The sequence below is a fragment of the Mesoplodon bidens genome (genome assembly GCF_964165515.1).
Source record: "Mesoplodon bidens genome assembly, chromosome: 16".
Lineage (NCBI taxonomy): Eukaryota > Metazoa > Chordata > Mammalia > Artiodactyla > Ziphiidae > Mesoplodon > Mesoplodon bidens.
Genome location: NC_138173.1, coordinates 50,689,604 through 50,706,987, shown reverse-complemented (window position 1 = coordinate 50,706,987; position 17,384 = coordinate 50,689,604). Strand labels below are relative to the sequence as shown.

The following is a 17,384-nucleotide window of genomic DNA, read 5'->3' as shown; positions in this document are numbered from 1 at the left end:
TTAGAGATTTAAATGGATTGAGCAAAATAGTGACTCTGATTCTTATATAGCATAATGTAAGATAAAATGGGCAGAGAGAAGTTTCTAATGAAAAATGAATGCCAAGATATTTTTCCCAAAAATTATTTAGTATCACATACAAGGAGGGGATACCTTCCCCTAATTTTACAAAATATAAAATCAAATTAAGTTTGTGCATAAAGTATAGAATCAAATAAACTTAGAGCTGGAAGGAGTGAGAAATGGTCTAATCCAATTTTTCTCAGCCAGGGGTACACAAGAGTATTAAGCCATACAAAAGTGATTTGAGGGCTTCCCTGGTGGTGCAGTGGTTGGGAATCTGCCTGCCAATGCAGGGGACACGGGTTCGAGCCCCGGTCCGGGAAGATCCCACATGCCGTGGAGCAACTAGGCCCATGAGCCACAATTACTGAGCCTGTGCGTCTGGAGCCTGTGCTCCGCAACAAGAGAGGCCGCGATAGTGAGAGGCCCGCACACCGTGATGAAGAGTGGCACCCACTCGCCGCAACTAGAGAAAGCCCTCGCACAGAAACGAAGACCCAACACAGCCAAAAATAAATAAATAAATAAAGCAAACTGTCAACAAGTAAGTAAAAAAAAAAAAAAAAAAAAAAAAAAGTGATTTGAGTGATGACTATTTTCTCATTCTCCCAAGATGGTACATAGCCAATACCACTGCAGATATATAAAGAAATTAACTCATTTATATACAACTCATGAGACTAAGATTTAGAGAAGTAAAAATAATTGGAATCCATTTAAAATAGAATAACCACTATTATTACTACATTAGAGTCAGTAACTAAAGTTTTTGAAGTTCTTCTGTTCCTCACAAAAGCATATGTATAGGTTACAGTATTTGTTCCTTGACTGCTTTATCAACACTGTGATTTTTCCTTACAGGATTCTGATAATTCCCTTTGTTATAGAATTTTATAGTAAGGCTGTACCTACAATAATCACAATCATAATCAATCTTTACTAACTGTTCCTTGCTGATATAACATCTAGTTTTAACTACAAATCAAGTAAAAAAAATTCAGTATCTTTGTTTAAAATACATATTTTTGTTTATAATATGTACTGTGGGGTTAAGGTATAAATCATGACAAATTTTTTATACTTAGAGCAAGTGTCTCAACGTGATCAACTGGTGTGACATATACCACTAGAATAACTGTATCTAGAATTTATAAATCAGAAGCAAATTTAAATAAAAATAACTTAAAGACATAAAAAAAGTATGTGGCAGAATTCTATATCCCCTTTTCTCTCTACAAAATCACTGAATAGATTTATATGAACAGTCTACTGTGGAAATTTATTTGGAGTAAAAAAGTCTACATCTAGATTAGCAATGCTTCCTGTGACTTACTATAACTATTAATATGAAGAAAAGAATGTCAAAACATTAAATATATCAAGCAATTCCTAAATTGGTACATTTTTGCCACTGGCCACAAAACTGTGGTAAACTGACATTCCACAGTAACTTACTACTTGTACCAACAATACCCTACTGAAGACAATGACTTGCTCAAACAAGTTAAATGAATTAAGTGAACATTCTGATTTTCATACAGTTTCAAAAATTCTGAAGACATTTATTTCCACTCACCATAAATCTGAGTATTCATTCTAAGTGTTCAATTAGAAAAATAAACGGACATTGTGTAAGTAACTAGTTTCAAGACCAGAAAGAGTTTTGTAATACAAGATAAAAGGGTAGGCAGAATGTAAGTATCATTTCCCATGAAAAGAAACTATTTTTCAGGTGCTTTTCTGTATTTGCATCTCTTGATTTCTTGGTATTCTTCAGTTCATTTCTCTTAAATGTACATCCAACTCTTATCTCAATAAACCCTTTAGAGACGCAAAACAAAGCAAAACTGAATGTGGCTATTACAAGGTGAGGCAAATAATAATAAATTTAATGATAGGTTAAAAATAAAGTATAACCTATTTGAGAACTAAATATAGAAATATTACAAATACATGCAAAAAAGTAAAATTGATAAAGTAGAAGAAAAAAACAGAGGTGATATATTTATATAGTTCTTAGAGGACAGAAAACCTGAAAGCAATATAAATTGATATATCTGACCATCTAAAAATATAAAGTTTCTATAAGTTAAAAAAAATCAATATTAAAAAGACATAATAAACAAGGATATATTCTTGACAGGACAAAGGCTCATATCATTAACATAAAGAGCTCTTAAAAAAAGTGTAACCAATTTTCACTTATCAAAATTTGCAAAGATTAGAAAGAACAGTAGCACCCAGTGTTGTTAAGTGGACATTCTAATAATTGTTGATGTGAGAGTAAATTGACACTACCTTTCTAGTGCACATCTAGGAATGATTTATCAAAACCACTGAAAATGTGCATATCATTTAATCAAGTAATTCTACTTCTAAGAATTTAGCCCAAGGAAAAATTTAAATAAAGATAATCATTATATGTATGTGTAACTGAATCACTTTGCTGTATACCTGAAACTATCACAACACTGTAAATCAACTATACTTCAATAAAAACAAGAACAAAAACAAAACCCTAAAAAACAAACAAAACAATACTGAGCCTCCAATCTATGAATTTGGTACTATTTAGGTGTTCTTTAATTTCTTTAATTAATGTTTTATAGTTTCCAGCATACAAATAATTTACATTTAAAAAAAATACTTTATATTGACTTTAAAACAATAAAAAATAGAAACATTACCATTTAACCAAATACACTACCACTCTTACATACATAAGAGAAAGCTAAGTATATTTACATATATGATCATACAAGCATCCAAACATGATTCAGGAAATAACTTCCTAACAAAAAACAAAGAGAATCTGATAGCCAGCATATAATAGAGAAATGAAAAATGGTTCCCAGAATATAGTACACATTCATTAAGTGACATTTTATTTTCGCCACCACTTTTATTAGAATTACACAGATAATACATTAACTCTATTTCACATACATATATACCCCTGAGCAAAGGCAAGAGACAAGTATCTTCATTCGATATTATTTCCTATGTCAGCTATTTGTACTGTGAGAATGAGGTTAAGTATTCTAAGTATTCATGCACAGTAAGAATATGTGCATGAGAATCTGATTCTGTTCTCTGAAAAGGAAGGAAAGAAACAATGTGATATACTTCAGACTCCTCACTAAGAAAAAAGGGGAAAAAAAGCCTGCCTCTAGATAGAGGTTAGCGTTAATGCTGCGATATTAGAAAACTTGCACTAAGACTGGGCTAATCCTCTCACACTGGGATTTCCTCTTGTCACTGCAATAAAAAAAAGCTAACAAAAACATTAAATATCCAATAAGCAAGTTCCTACAGCATTCAACATTCTTGATTATTCTTGGTTTTTTACCCAGGCAACAGAATGCTTCTACTTTGGAAGAGTTGATTCTCTTAGCGCTAAGGCTAATAAATGCATACAATTGACAGAATTTTTAAACAGCAGGGAGTATAATACTCTTTGTATGTAAGAACAATTTAAATTCTAAAAATTCACAATTTTGATTCACTAAAAATAACCTTAGCTCAGCACATACATGCCTTTCTAACTCCAAAGAATGCCATCTGTATTTGAAAGAAAACTCATTTCCCAAACAAAAATAATTTAGCAAAACACAAATGACCTACTTAAAGCAATTCACATATTATAACCAACAAACTGTCAATTTGTTTTTCTTCATTTATTTATTTTGCTAATTTAAAATGATGTGATTCATACCTCTCACCAATCCTTTAGAAACTACTATGCCTTCTGAACTTATATAGTGATGAAAATTGCACTCCTTAATGAAATTTTATGTGTTAACGACTTACTCATGTTCATTGATATAAAGTTCTGCAAGTTCATGCCAGGCTTCTTGGTCTCCAACAAATCTGGTGAGAGGAAAGGGAAAAAAAGTAAGTGTGTAGATATTCTATAAATGAACAGCATGGAGGCAAAAAGGAAAATCAAATGCAAATTCCATTTTAATTAAAAAAGATTTATCAGAATAACAAAACACAATCCTCTTGTAAGACACTCACTGTTCCAGATACTCATTCAGTTCCCGAATGGCCTCCACATTTTTCCCCTGGGCTTTTCGAATGGCAATCTTACGCTTTCTTGCAGCCTGTGGGTTGACATTAATAAAGGATTAGACCCTCATGATTCCCTGGGTTTTTGTAAAGAGGTAATTTGACTGTGCAAATTATTATCTCAATGCCAGTGAAATTCCATTGTAGAACTACTGCTTAGTGGGAGTTTATAAACATACCCCATGACATCCCACTGGGGAGTTCAAACATTCCTCTAACAATCACATGTGCTTTACTTTTGATGTACACAATGTATGCATCATTTCATTCAAATAAATAACCATCCAGATTCTGATAATTACAAGCCAGCAGGGAATCCTAATCTTTATCCAGCCTAAAGTCCTTTACTCTGTCTCATTCATAAGATCTGTATCTTAAGAGATAGAGGGATAGTGGAGATTAGAAAATAATCTTACTGTGGCCACTTGAATGTCATTATACAAATATGGCTTCAAATAACTTTTTTCACAATTTCAAGAGAAAAATCTACCTAAGAGTCTTTCAAAAGAATAATATAGGTCCTGAAAGAAATATTTTATAATAGACAAAACATTTAAAACCTGCAACTTAAAGCTTTTTAAATATAAATATAAAAATCAATGCCATTTATTTATACATTCATCAAATATGTAATAAACATCTGTTGTTTGCCAGGTACTGTGCTGGACACTGAAAATATATGGATTAAAACAAAGGAACAGATAATTCCTTGCAGGAGCTCAGTCTGATAAGAGAAAGAGACATCAAATAAAAAGACAATAATAGAGGTATCTAAGATGTTGTGGAAACACGGAGGTGATCCTAACAAGGCTGTGGCAGATGGGAGGAAGTGGAAGGACAGGAAGCAAAGAGCGTCCCAGATGTGATACCTGGACTGAAAGAGAAAGTGCAAGTAGACATTAAGAAAGCAGAAAAGAAAGTTGTGTGGAGGGACGATACTGCATAGTAGGAGAACACAGGAGCAAAGGCATAGGAGATGGCAGCATTGTGTATAATCAAGACTACATGTTTGGGGCTGAAGTGACTGGAGGGCTCTGTGTGAATTATTAAATTTACATCCCCTCCATCTCTGTTTAATTCAATGCAAAAGACTAAACAATAAAACACTATAATTAGGGCTAGGCTAGGCTTATTAATTATGAACATGATTGTCATTGTTTTATGTAAAACACACTCCACAAGATACAGACAAGGGAAGTACTGTAAAATGAATGGGGCCTCTTTAGACCTAAGGAGCTATCTGTCCTGGGGTGGAAAAGGTGGGTTTTTGCTCTGAAAAACTGAAAGTCAAAAAATCAGAGCGAATCGAGAGACTCCCAATAAATATGACCAAAAGCAATATTTATAATTATAGTGATAACAATATTTCGGTAATGGAAGAATGACACATCTGTTAAAAATGTATACCCCTGAGGGCTTCCCTGGTGGCGCGGTGGTTGGGAGTCTGCCTGCCGATGCGGGGGACGCGGGTTTGTGCCCCGGTCTGGGGGGATCCCACATGCCGCGGAGCGGCTGGGCCCGTGAGCCATGGCCGCTAGGCCTGCGCGTCCGGAGACTGTGCTCCGCGGCGGGAGAGGCCACAGCAGTGAGAGGCCTGCGTACCGCAAAAAAAAAAAAAAATGTATACCCCTGATTATATGGCTCATGCTGAATGCCTACCAGAACACCTGCCACACAGCAGGAACTCAAATATTTTTGGAATAATTTCACTATGCACAACAATGAAAGCGCCATAATAAATGTAAAGTTTAAGTCTCAAGAATTCAGAAGGAAAGTAAAAGTAAAGCTCTAAAAGTAACTCAATCCTAAAGCCTTTAGGAAGAATATTAGACTTCAAATGTACGCCTTATTCCAAGTCCTTCTGAAAACAGGTGAGGATTAAATTAACATAATTAAGAAACTAATTTCTTTGGGGCATATATTATCTAATTTCACCAGTTCAACAGAATTTGAAACATTTTTGTTTATTCATTTCATTTTTGATGACACTACTTCTTCCACAGGCAATATGTTAGAGCGGAGAGTCTAGGTTTTGAAATAAAAAAAGACAAAGAACTGAATCCCAACTCTTGTCACTTACGAGCTTTCTAACCAAGAGCAAAACATCTGACCTGCCCAAACTTCAGTAATACCACCAATCTCCAAGCATCAAAGTGAAGTATCTAACACAGTACATAGCATATAACAGTACTGAATAAATGTTTATCTTCCTTCTTTTTTACCTTTGGTCTATGCTTAATATATATATATATGTGTGTTAAACCTTGCCAAAAGCTCTACCTATGAGATCTTTGAAGAACTGGCACAGGCTTGCTTAGTTTAATATTGATATATTGCCCCAATCCTTACAGGATTTGTATCAGCTGAAATGAGATATTGTATAGATGCAGTGAAACTTGTTGAAAATACTGCATTCAAATGCCACAAATAAGAGACAAAAAGTCAAAGTATAAACATGAATAGCAACTAATACCTCTACAGTCATAGTAAGAGATGTGGTATGAACACTGTAATGGACACCATTATTCACAAAATTAGTTTTGTTTTTTTAAAAACACCTGTCTAATATTAACTCATTTTCTCATTGATTTGACAAGAGAATCAATCAAGTCTCTACTGTTGAACAAACACCAAAATTTTTAGGTCAGCAGCATTTTGCAGAATACAGTTTATAAAGCACTGCTAGTGTTTCAAAGATAATTAATCTTTAAAAATGCCTTTTTAAAAAACAATCCTTTTGTAAATAATGAAAAACAGAGGTTTAAACAACCTAAATGCATCAAAAGAGGTAGAATGAGAAGTAGGATCTCAAATTTCTGATTCCCATTCTAGATTTATTGATAAGAGTTCCTGAAACTGAAATATTACAAATTAATTTGTTACTATTATTTTGAATTATGTATATTTATAGTAGGTGGAATGCCATCATTTTACAAATTAATTTGTTACTATTATTTTGAATTATGTATATTTATAGTAGGTGGAATGCCATCATTTTATAATAATGTAAAACAGAAATTCAGTATTAACTTTGTAATAGCCTATTTTAAAAACTAAGAGTTTTCCACCTAACAAACACTTCAGTGAAGTATAAGCAAAGATTTTAAACATAAGGTTTTACTAATCAATTTGTGAAACATGCCTCAAAATCTCTACTATAATAAGCAATACATTGCTTAACCATGTAAGATCTAAGATAACAGTAACTTATCTCCTAATATTATAAGGTTTAAAACACACTTTTAAGAGGTAACTATTCAACTATGCAAAGCTAGTCTTCCTAATGAAACTATACATGACAGCTTAAAGAAAAACCTATACGGCAATCACTATCATACAGGCAACAATGTATCATTAAGTCACATACAACAGCCCTCTACAGAAAAATACTACCACATTCTGGCACAAAAACTATGATCATTTACAAATAAGCATTAAGCAGGTATTTCATTTCCCGCCAAGATGGAGTAACAGGGAGCGGTTCTACCCTCTTGCCTGAGACCACGAAAGAACTGTACTATATATATAAAACAATCACTTTTAAGGCACAGGACAGGCAAACAAGGAGAGTTGATCCCTGACAGGCAGAAACAAATGAGGTGGGCCCTATCTTTATCGCCCTGACTGACTGCTTTGAGAGTTTCAAGGGTGCTGTGCAAGAAAAGAAAACCAGGTTGAGCTGTGAGTTCATAAGGAGCTCAGAGTCCAAGAAGATCAAAGAGGCTACAGTTCATGGGACAGAGAACAGGAGAAGAGAGAAAAATACAGAATAAAGACTCTAAAGAGATTCCCCTTGAATCTCAAGGGTTTCCCTAGAGTACTCAGGTTCGCACTGATCAGTGCATGTGTATGTGGAAACCACTACAGCCAAGGAAAGATCTACCAGAAACATTTTGGGGAAAATGTGCCCAGAGCTCACACAGGGCTGGGAATAGTGCTCGTTCCTACCAGCCAGACTGGAAAATGCCATGATTCCTGGGGCAGTGAACAGACTACCCAGAAGAACATAATGCGGAATTAATTAGTCCCAGTATAAACACTGTTCTGGTCCTGTCTAACAAAGACCCAAAAGGATGAAATTGTTTGCAAGTAACTTAATTATATCCCACAAGAAAGCTCAAAGAATATATATAAGAATACAAAAATCAAAAGGAGCAAAGAGAACTTTAGAGCATGATGTTTTTGTTCATTATCTTGATTGTGGTGATGGTTTCACAAGTGTATACAAATGTCAAAACTTACCAAATTATACACCTTAAATATGTGCGGTCTATTCTACATCAATTATATGCCAAAACAGTTTTAAAAATAGCACTAATTAGACATTAAATAGAGTCCTGACTATAAATTTCCATTTATATTTCTTTCTTATACTTTTTATCTTATAAAATATGCCAATATTCTGAATTTTTCTAAATTTCTTGTTTAGACCAACCTTTGTAAAAGTCAGTTTAAGTCAAAAATGAAAACTGTTACACATTTTACAAGCGATTTTAATAATGGAGTCAGAATTTCTATTATAAAATATGAAACTTCAAAACATTCTTATGACCATAAATTTGTTACATGCCTCTGTATATGTACAAGGAGCTAGCTATTTTTCCTGAAAGACATATCACATCTTAAAAAAAAATGAGGCCACGTAGGGAGAGAACCTAGAAAATGATTAAAGGATTAAGGTCTACCAGCAAAATACAAACTAGAACGCCCCCTACCCCAGATGTTGGGACACAGAAACAGACCACTGGCCAACAAAGGGAAAGCAGAGTTCCAAGTTCTTCTGCCTCCGAGGCTTATGCCGTGACCCTGGGAAATATGGCATTCTAAAAGCATTTTCAGGGGCTTCCCTGGTGGCGCAGTGGTTGGAAATCCGCCTGCCAATGTGGGGGACACGGGTTTGAGCACGGGAAGATCCCACATGCCACAGAGCAACTGGGCCCACACATCACAGCTATTGAGCCTGTGCTCTGGAGCCCGCGGGCCACAACTACTGAGCCCGCGTGCCACGGCTGCTGAAGCTTGCGCACTTAGAGCCTGTGATCTGCACACAACAAGAGAAGCCACTGCAATGAGAGGTCCATGCATCGCAACGAAGAGTGGTCCCCGCTTGCCGCAACTGGAGAAAGCCCGCACACAGCAACAAAGGCCCAACACAGCCAAAAATAAATAAATAAAATAAATTTATTTAAAAAAATAAAAATAAACCACCTTCACTCTTGCCACAGAGGCAATTACATCTAATTCCAAAATAAGACTTCAAATATTTGATATATTATAACAGGCAGTTCACAATTGGAGGCAAAATCTGATCTTTCTGAAATACGAAATTTAACTAAAAAGACAAGAATTATTGTACTTTCTTTCTGAAAGGCATTCATTCATTCAACAAGTATTTACTGAAGGCATATATGCTAGGCATTGTTGCATGCAATGGACATAATTTTTCCCTCAAAGAGCTTTCAAAGGATGAAAAGCCTACTTTTACTTTAAAAGCAGGCAAACAAAAAACTGACCGGTGTTGGGGTAATCTAAGCGATAAAAAGTTCACAGTGAGCCTAATTCAATACTTGATTTTGATGAGCTGGTGACGAAAATTTTCATACTTCAGAGTTATCCTTCTACAATAACATTCATATCTAAGTTTTCATCATTTGTGCGCTTTTATTGCAAAATATACTTTCATCCAACCCCATCCTCTTCAATTCTACTTATCCTAGGTTTAGATCCCCATAATCTCTAGCCTATGACAGAACAGCCTCCAAATTACTATTTCATCTCTTTTCACCTCTTTCAAACCATCTCCCGTATTACTGACAAAGTTATCTCTAAAAAAAAATCTGGTGGAATTTCACTAATCAAAATTTGACTTCATTCTCCATTTTCTAAGAATAAAAATTAAAATTCTGTTACACCCAATATCTTGTAATAACTTATAATGGAATCTAATCTGCAAAAAGACTCAAATCATTATGTTGTATACCTGAAACTAACAGAATATTGTAAATCAACTATACTTCAATTAAAAAGAAAACAAAAAAAGAAATAAAACTGTATTGATAATGCAGAAAAAAAATTAAAATTCTGAAGTGTAACATACCAGGTTGTTCACAAATGCAGACCCCTTCTTGTATCACTAGTCACTCTGAACAATGAACCAACTAAAAGGTATAAAATAATGTTCCTTAGAGCCCTAGTTTTCCTCAGCAGTAATTCAGTCGGGAAGAAGGGGGAGGTTAAAACTACACAGAGCACCAGAACCATGCCCTCTCTTCAACAAGAATAGAAATGAAATTTCATGCGAAAATCGTGTTAAAGGAGGCAGTTCAAAAAGAGAAATACACCTGGCCCTTTAAGCATATTAGAAGATATTAAACATCACTCATAATGCAAATTAAAACCAGGTAACATTTTTAACTAATTAGACCGGCAAAGGTTAAACACCAAAAAAGCTGATAATATACCACGTGGGAGGATACAGGGCAAGAAGCACTCTCATATACCAAATAAATGAGTATAGACAGCTAAAAAGCTTCTGTGGAGGGAAATTTGGTAACAACTATCAAATTTTAAAATACATGGACCTCCTGACTCGGAAACTTCACTTCTAGGAGTCTATCCTACAAGTGACATGTACTGAACACTGCTTCTGGGAGGAATGTATCAGATACCAAGGGGACTTAATTAAAGAAAGTTTTCCATCAAGACAGGGATTATACATCCATGCATTACAATGCTATGCAGGTACCTAAAAGATGAGGTAAAGGATGTGCTGACAGCGCATGAACTTTAAAAGATATTGTTAGGAAGAGTATGCCACCATTTGCACTTCCAACCATTCTCCCTGTCAAAAGTGACACACATGCACACACACCTATTTGTGTATGCATGAGAAAAAATTTCTGGAAGAGTTCTTAAGAAATTGTTAACAACGTTTGCCTAAGTGAAGGAGGACTTGAGATCAAGGGTGGGAGGACTTATTTTTCACCATATACTCTGTACTGTTTGTAATTTTTTAACATGGGTACATGTTACTTTTTTCAAAAGAATATTTTACAGCTTTTTAAAAATAGATGAGATGTCCCATTTTAGCAACCTCCCAAAATTTGAAAGCCTCCATTTTAATCACTTTATTCTTTTTTTCCCTAGGTAGGCCTTGTACTTTAATAATGCTAAGACTTACTCATGCCATTCATGGGATACAATGTCTTTCCCCAGCCTACCATCTTTGTCTCATTTAAGCCATACTCATCCTTCAAGGTCTACAAGGCTCAAAAGTAATGCAGCAAATCACCAGAGTCAGGATTCAATAAGTCTATTTCAAAGTCCATAATGTGTTCATTATATCATGCTATCTCTCTAAAAACAAAGTCAAGGATGGTGTCTAATTCATCCTGCTAGTCTCAACAACGCATGTTGCAAGCACTCAACAAACATTTTTTGAAAGAATAATGAATGCATGTGAAAGGGAAAGAGAGCTCCTTAAAGCTTTAATGAACAGCCTCATTTCTATACTGGATATATAGGAACACAGAAGCAGATGAGAGAGTCACATGATCAGTTTTAGACAATGCAAAGCTCTACAGTATAAAAGCTTGAATTATAACTATCGTGTCTTCTACATAGTAACTTTACTGTTTAATATAAGAAAAGTCTTCCCCTACTAGACTTTATTAGTTCTAGGTCTTACATGGCTTTGTTTTTCTCCCTTAATGTCTACCACAGTGCTTTCTATGGATACAGTAACAGAAATAGTGTCTTTATTCTTAGTAACACCAACATTTTTGTGGCTCTTGACAGGTACTCAATAAACATTTACAGAAGGACAGGAGGGACTGAGGGGAGACTAGATAAAAATAATATTTGGTGAAAGAACAATACATCTAGCAAAGCTGAATTTAGTCACCTTGTTCTAAAATGTTTACCTAACAACTAAATAATTTAGTTATTACCCCCTCATACATAGTCTATGAGGGGAGCCAAACCATAAAACATGTAAAGTACTACAAAGACAGAGTAATATTTAGTTACATACTATCTGAGACCCTGAAGTAGTGAAATAATTTATTTAAAATATGCCCAACTTAAACTGACACAGAAGTAAAATGACTCCTAATTCAAAAAAAAAATTACAAACTATTAATCTTTTAAACTAGTATGAGAAAACTACATGAAACAAACTTTTTTCAGAAATCTGATGTCATATTTCATATTATACAGAAATATTGCTGTGTAAAAAATGAATACCTTTGAAACTGTGATAAAGTCTTAGAGCTGAAATAAGTACATGAGAAAATCTCCAGGAAAAGAAAAATGGGACTTTTTATAAGGGACTGTTTTATTAAGACAGATGGCAAGCTATTAGGATAAATAAGATTTAAAGATTATTCAGAACTTCTCAATTTTAACTCTCTTTTTATTTGGGATATCTAAATTAACTGTTTCTTTTTAATAACAGGTAGGCTTGCAGCTCTGTCAAAACTTTTCCCTGAACTTTCTATATTTTGAGAATCCTCACAAAATGATGAATCCTCACCATTCAAATATCTACAAAACAAAACAAAACACCTAGAAACTTTCCAGAGAAAATATCCCTGGGGTGAGACTATATTAAAAGCAATAATCTAAACCATTTCACAATATATATATACACATATCAAATCACCAAGTTGTGTAACTTACACAATGTTAATTATATCTCAATAAAGCTGGGAAAAAATATTATTTAAGCACAAGAAAAATACATATTACTATAGAGTAACAAAAGGGGCAAGGAGAGATCAGGGATTTATGACCAATAAATGCCTGGTATAAATGCTATCTAAAACTGCATACTTCAATATTAACTTCCAAACTTAGCATAAATAATTTAAAATGAACCAAGTTACCAATGTTCAATCAGTATTTCTGCATCTTTTAATCCACAATCATACATTATATGACTTTTTAAAATGTATATTTTTAATAAACTACTTGCCAAATAAGAGAAAACCTTCATGTAGTTGTATTATGTGTTAACATAACAATTTGTTTCTATAAAAGGAAAAAACAAACTCAAACTGATTATTATTTAAAAACTCTAAAAATATTTACTTTACTTTAGCAGGCATACGTGTGCATGGATAGAATAATATGAAACACTGAAACGCCTGATACGTTATCTAACGTCTCTGACTTTTCATTTAGTAAAAGGTAAGTCTGAGGGAAGCCATTATGCCAATATAGTAAACTAAAATGTTCTCAATATTAAAAAAATTTTTTTCACCAGGGTGTTTTTAAAACAGATAAACTACATAAGTATATTTGAAACAAATCTTCTGCCCAATAAACTGAGATAAATATTTGTTCAAAATCAGAATAAATTGGGCTTCCCTGGTGGCTCAGTGGTTGAGAGTCCGCCTGCTGATGCAGGGGACACGGGTTCGTGCCCCAGTCTGGGAAGATCCCACGTGCCGTGGAGCAGCTAGGCCCCTGAGCCATGGTCCTTGAGCCTGCGCTCCGCAACAGGAGAGGCCACAACAGTGAGAGGCCCGCGTACCGGAAAAAAAAAAAAAAAAAAAAAAAAAAAAATCAGAATAAATTAAAGATGTTATCTTAAGGAAAACATATACATACATATATATATATATATATATATATATATATATATCCCTATTCAGGTATAAGGATGAAAGCAAAACTGAAAAAAAAAACCCTTCATTCATCAATTCCATATACTGATTACTGAGGTAACATCTTTCATTTTTCATGAAGACAACTAAAATATAACTACCCAAACCAGAGAAGTTAGTATTCCATAAACTTCAAAATATTACAAAAACAATAAGCTCTGCTAGGTGTTTTTTTTTGCAAGCACATAAAATTCATTCTTTCTAAATTTCAACTAGCTTCTTTCTAATAAGAGATATTGTAAATCAAATTTTACTGAAGAGTTTTAAACCTATTTTTTTTAAATGGCCCATGATGAAATATTTAAAATAACAAAACAGAATATGGTTCCACGTATTTTTTTCATTATTTCCAAAATAAATTAATTTCACTTCTTAAAACAAACTGATCTTCAGCACAACCAGCTAACTTACAGTGTTAGTTGGATCTTCTTGTAAAATTCGATCATATAGCTGTATAGCATCATCATATCTATTTAAAAAGAAAAACAAATATCAAGAATCATTACCTGAAAATTTAGTGACAAATAGTAAATACAGAAAATGATTAAACTGGCAGGACTTTATATGCATTTACAATTGCTACTAAGCCTCTTCTGATCTTCACATGACAGCAAGTTTGCTACAATGTCATTTTCTAAGCAAAAAAAAAAAAAATGTATAAAGTATTTATAGAAAAACTTACTTCAAAAACATACTGATTCAATTTGGCCTAAATAGAAAGGTAAAAACTAGCAGCTCAAAGAGACATCTCTGTGGTCCTAGTTATACATAGAATTACAGCTAATAAACCATGAAAGAAAGTTTAATTTTAACAAATATATTCACAAGGAAATGATCTAAGTATTAGTTCTCCTTTAATAAATATTTATGACAGCTTTTCTTAGTTGAGCTGGTGAAGTTCAATTCATTAAGTACCTATTAAGTATGCACACATAATACACTTTGCTGGGTTAGTCTCATATGGGAAATAGTTAACAAGTTTATCAAATGAAAAAATAATCAAATATGGCAGCATATAACTAAGAAGCCAAAATTAACATTATATGATAGTGAATCAAAGGGAGGGATACATCAGAAATCACATAAAAAACTTTACCTAACAATATACTCCTATATACTGTGATCTTATTTGGGATACAAGGAAATAGTCGAGTGATTCTGAAATTCCCTCCTAACCATATCCACAACCCCAACGCCCTTCCAATCAATTTCTCCACTTCCGGATATAGATCTTTAGAGAAAGCAAAAAACGATGTTTAAACACTTTTACAGCAGTATTTATAAAACTAGGGATGGCAGATATACTCTTGTGATCTATTCTTAAGTTCCCTATGATAATTTTTTTAATTTTAAGTTTTTCTCTTAATGTTATTCAACACATGAATATTCTATATCATCATGGTGACACATCTTTTAATCAAACACCGGCCCACAACTGTAGTGACCAAGCCTGTATCTGTGGTGTGGTCATGCCAGTAGGTAAGAATATTTAACTACTGTAGCACACTACTGAGAAAAATAAAAGCAGACTTAATCTGTAAATATGTCCATACCATGCAAAGGCCAGATAACATCACTACACACTAAGTTAATCAGAGTTAGCAATAGCTCAAAAAAAGAAAATTAGTTTGGACATCAAACACATGATTATATAGTACGTATGCTAGCCTCATAAGAACCTGCAACTATATGGAGAAAGAGAAAATAATATCATTAAATAATTATAAAATGAAGTATATAAACAAGGGCAAAATTAATGCCATTCTCACAAGACATAGTACATGAGAATCACTTGGGGATCTTTTCCCAACTATATAAGTTCTAGGAAATATACTGGAAATGACAGAGGAAACTATTCATTCGCTTCATTAATAGAATGATAATTTGAATTTCAGTACTTTCTAGTTTTTTTGGTATTTTATTAGAAACCATATATTGTTTTCACAGTTATATGAAAATATACATGTAAGGCACTAATACTGGTTTTATATTTGAACATATTTAAGTTATATTATAATAAAAAAAGTAATTTATGTAAAAACTGGGTGTGATGATTAATTTTATGTGTCAACCACAGGGTGCCGAGATCAAATATTATTTCCGGGTATGTCTCAGGGTGTTTCAGATGAGATTAGCATTTGAATCCATGGACTCAGTAAAACAGATTACCTTCCCCAATATGGGTGGACACCATCCAATCCCTCAAGGGCCTGAATAGAACAAAGGCAGAAGGAAGAATTTACCTCTTTTTACTGCCTCACACTGCTGGAGCTGGGACATCTCACTTCACTTTCTCTTGCCTTCAGACTTCAAACTGAGATTTACACCACTGGCTCCCCTGGTCCTCAGGCCTTCAGACCTGGTCTCAGAATGAATTACAGCACCAGCTTTCCTGGGTCTCCAGGTCACAGAGAGCAGATCCTGGGACTTCTGAGCCTCCATAACTGCCTCATAATAAATCTCCATTTTATATATATATACATATATATATATATATATATGTATATGTATATGTATATGTATATGTATATGTGTATATATATACACACACACACACACATATACACACATAAATATATATATATCCCACTGGTTCTGTTTCTCTAGAGAGTCCTGACTAATACACTGAAGGTCCATAAATATTTACCTTTAGTCAGCAATGTTCTCAAATCTACCTGTCTATTCTCCTGCATTACACCCCTAACAGACTGATCTCAGTAGTGAGGACTAGGCAACTACATATTTTTTAAATGCCACAGATAATTCTAATTCACACAATCATGTATGAGAATCAATGGTTAAAGGTCCTATGTAACAAAAACATATAACAGCCACTCTTTCAGAAAAAAACCTTACTAGGTAAAATGATGATATGAGTTTCAATTAAAGAATAAAAGCTTAAAGAAATTAAAGTTCACTAGGTTTCTTAGAAACCTGAGTTAATACTTAAAAATAAATTATTGCTACCATATCAATTTTTTGTATGGCTGGAAAGAGGCTAGAGAAATGATAACTATTAAAATGTGTTAAAAAGATAATTTGAAAAATCATTTATCTTGGACTCTGGGATGTGCTTTGCTATTCACTTATTTTAAGTACGGGCTAGGAACTCATACTCCTTGAAGTAAAACAAAAAGTGGTATTAGAGTAGAATACTGATTCAGGAGCAATCCTTTGCAGATTTCTTCCATTCTGTCCTCTGATTCAAAATTATTTTCAGCTAACCTGTAATAATACAATTTTATTTATTTTTATTTATCCATGCCCTTTGCTAACTGAGAAGATCCAAAGATATTAAAATATACATATACATAAACACATAAGCCAAAAGCCAAGAAATAAAAGGGTTAAGAAAAACTATATCAATAGATCCTATGTGAAAAAAGCTACTACAACTGAGGTACAAGTTAACCCTGTCTCACCTAAAACACCAAGTTAAAAAGGTAAGAAACAACAATCTGACTCCAAAATGAATATAAAAATTTAAGAGACTCAGACAAAATAATCTTAAAAAAAAAAAAAAACAAAGTTGAAGGACTCACACTTCCCAATTTTAGAACTTACTACAAAGCTACAATATCA

At 33.7% G+C, this 17,384-nt stretch overlaps 1 protein-coding gene across 3 annotated transcripts in view; it reads right to left on the bottom strand.

The window, feature by feature from the left end:
- Window positions 1-17,384, bottom strand: part of EMC2 (ER membrane protein complex subunit 2) — a 57,990-nt gene that overhangs the window by 27,039 nt on the left and 13,567 nt on the right. For all 3 annotated transcript variants that reach the window (XM_081258900.1, XM_081258899.1, XM_081258901.1), the window contains exons 5-7: window positions 14,214-14,271; window positions 4,084-4,169; window positions 3,874-3,933 (exon numbers count right to left, since the gene is read on the bottom strand). In XM_081258900.1, the coding sequence (XP_081115026.1) occupies window positions 3,874-3,933; window positions 4,084-4,169; window positions 14,214-14,271 (204 nt within the window). The remainder of the gene's footprint in view (window positions 1-3,873; window positions 3,934-4,083; window positions 4,170-14,213; window positions 14,272-17,384) is intronic.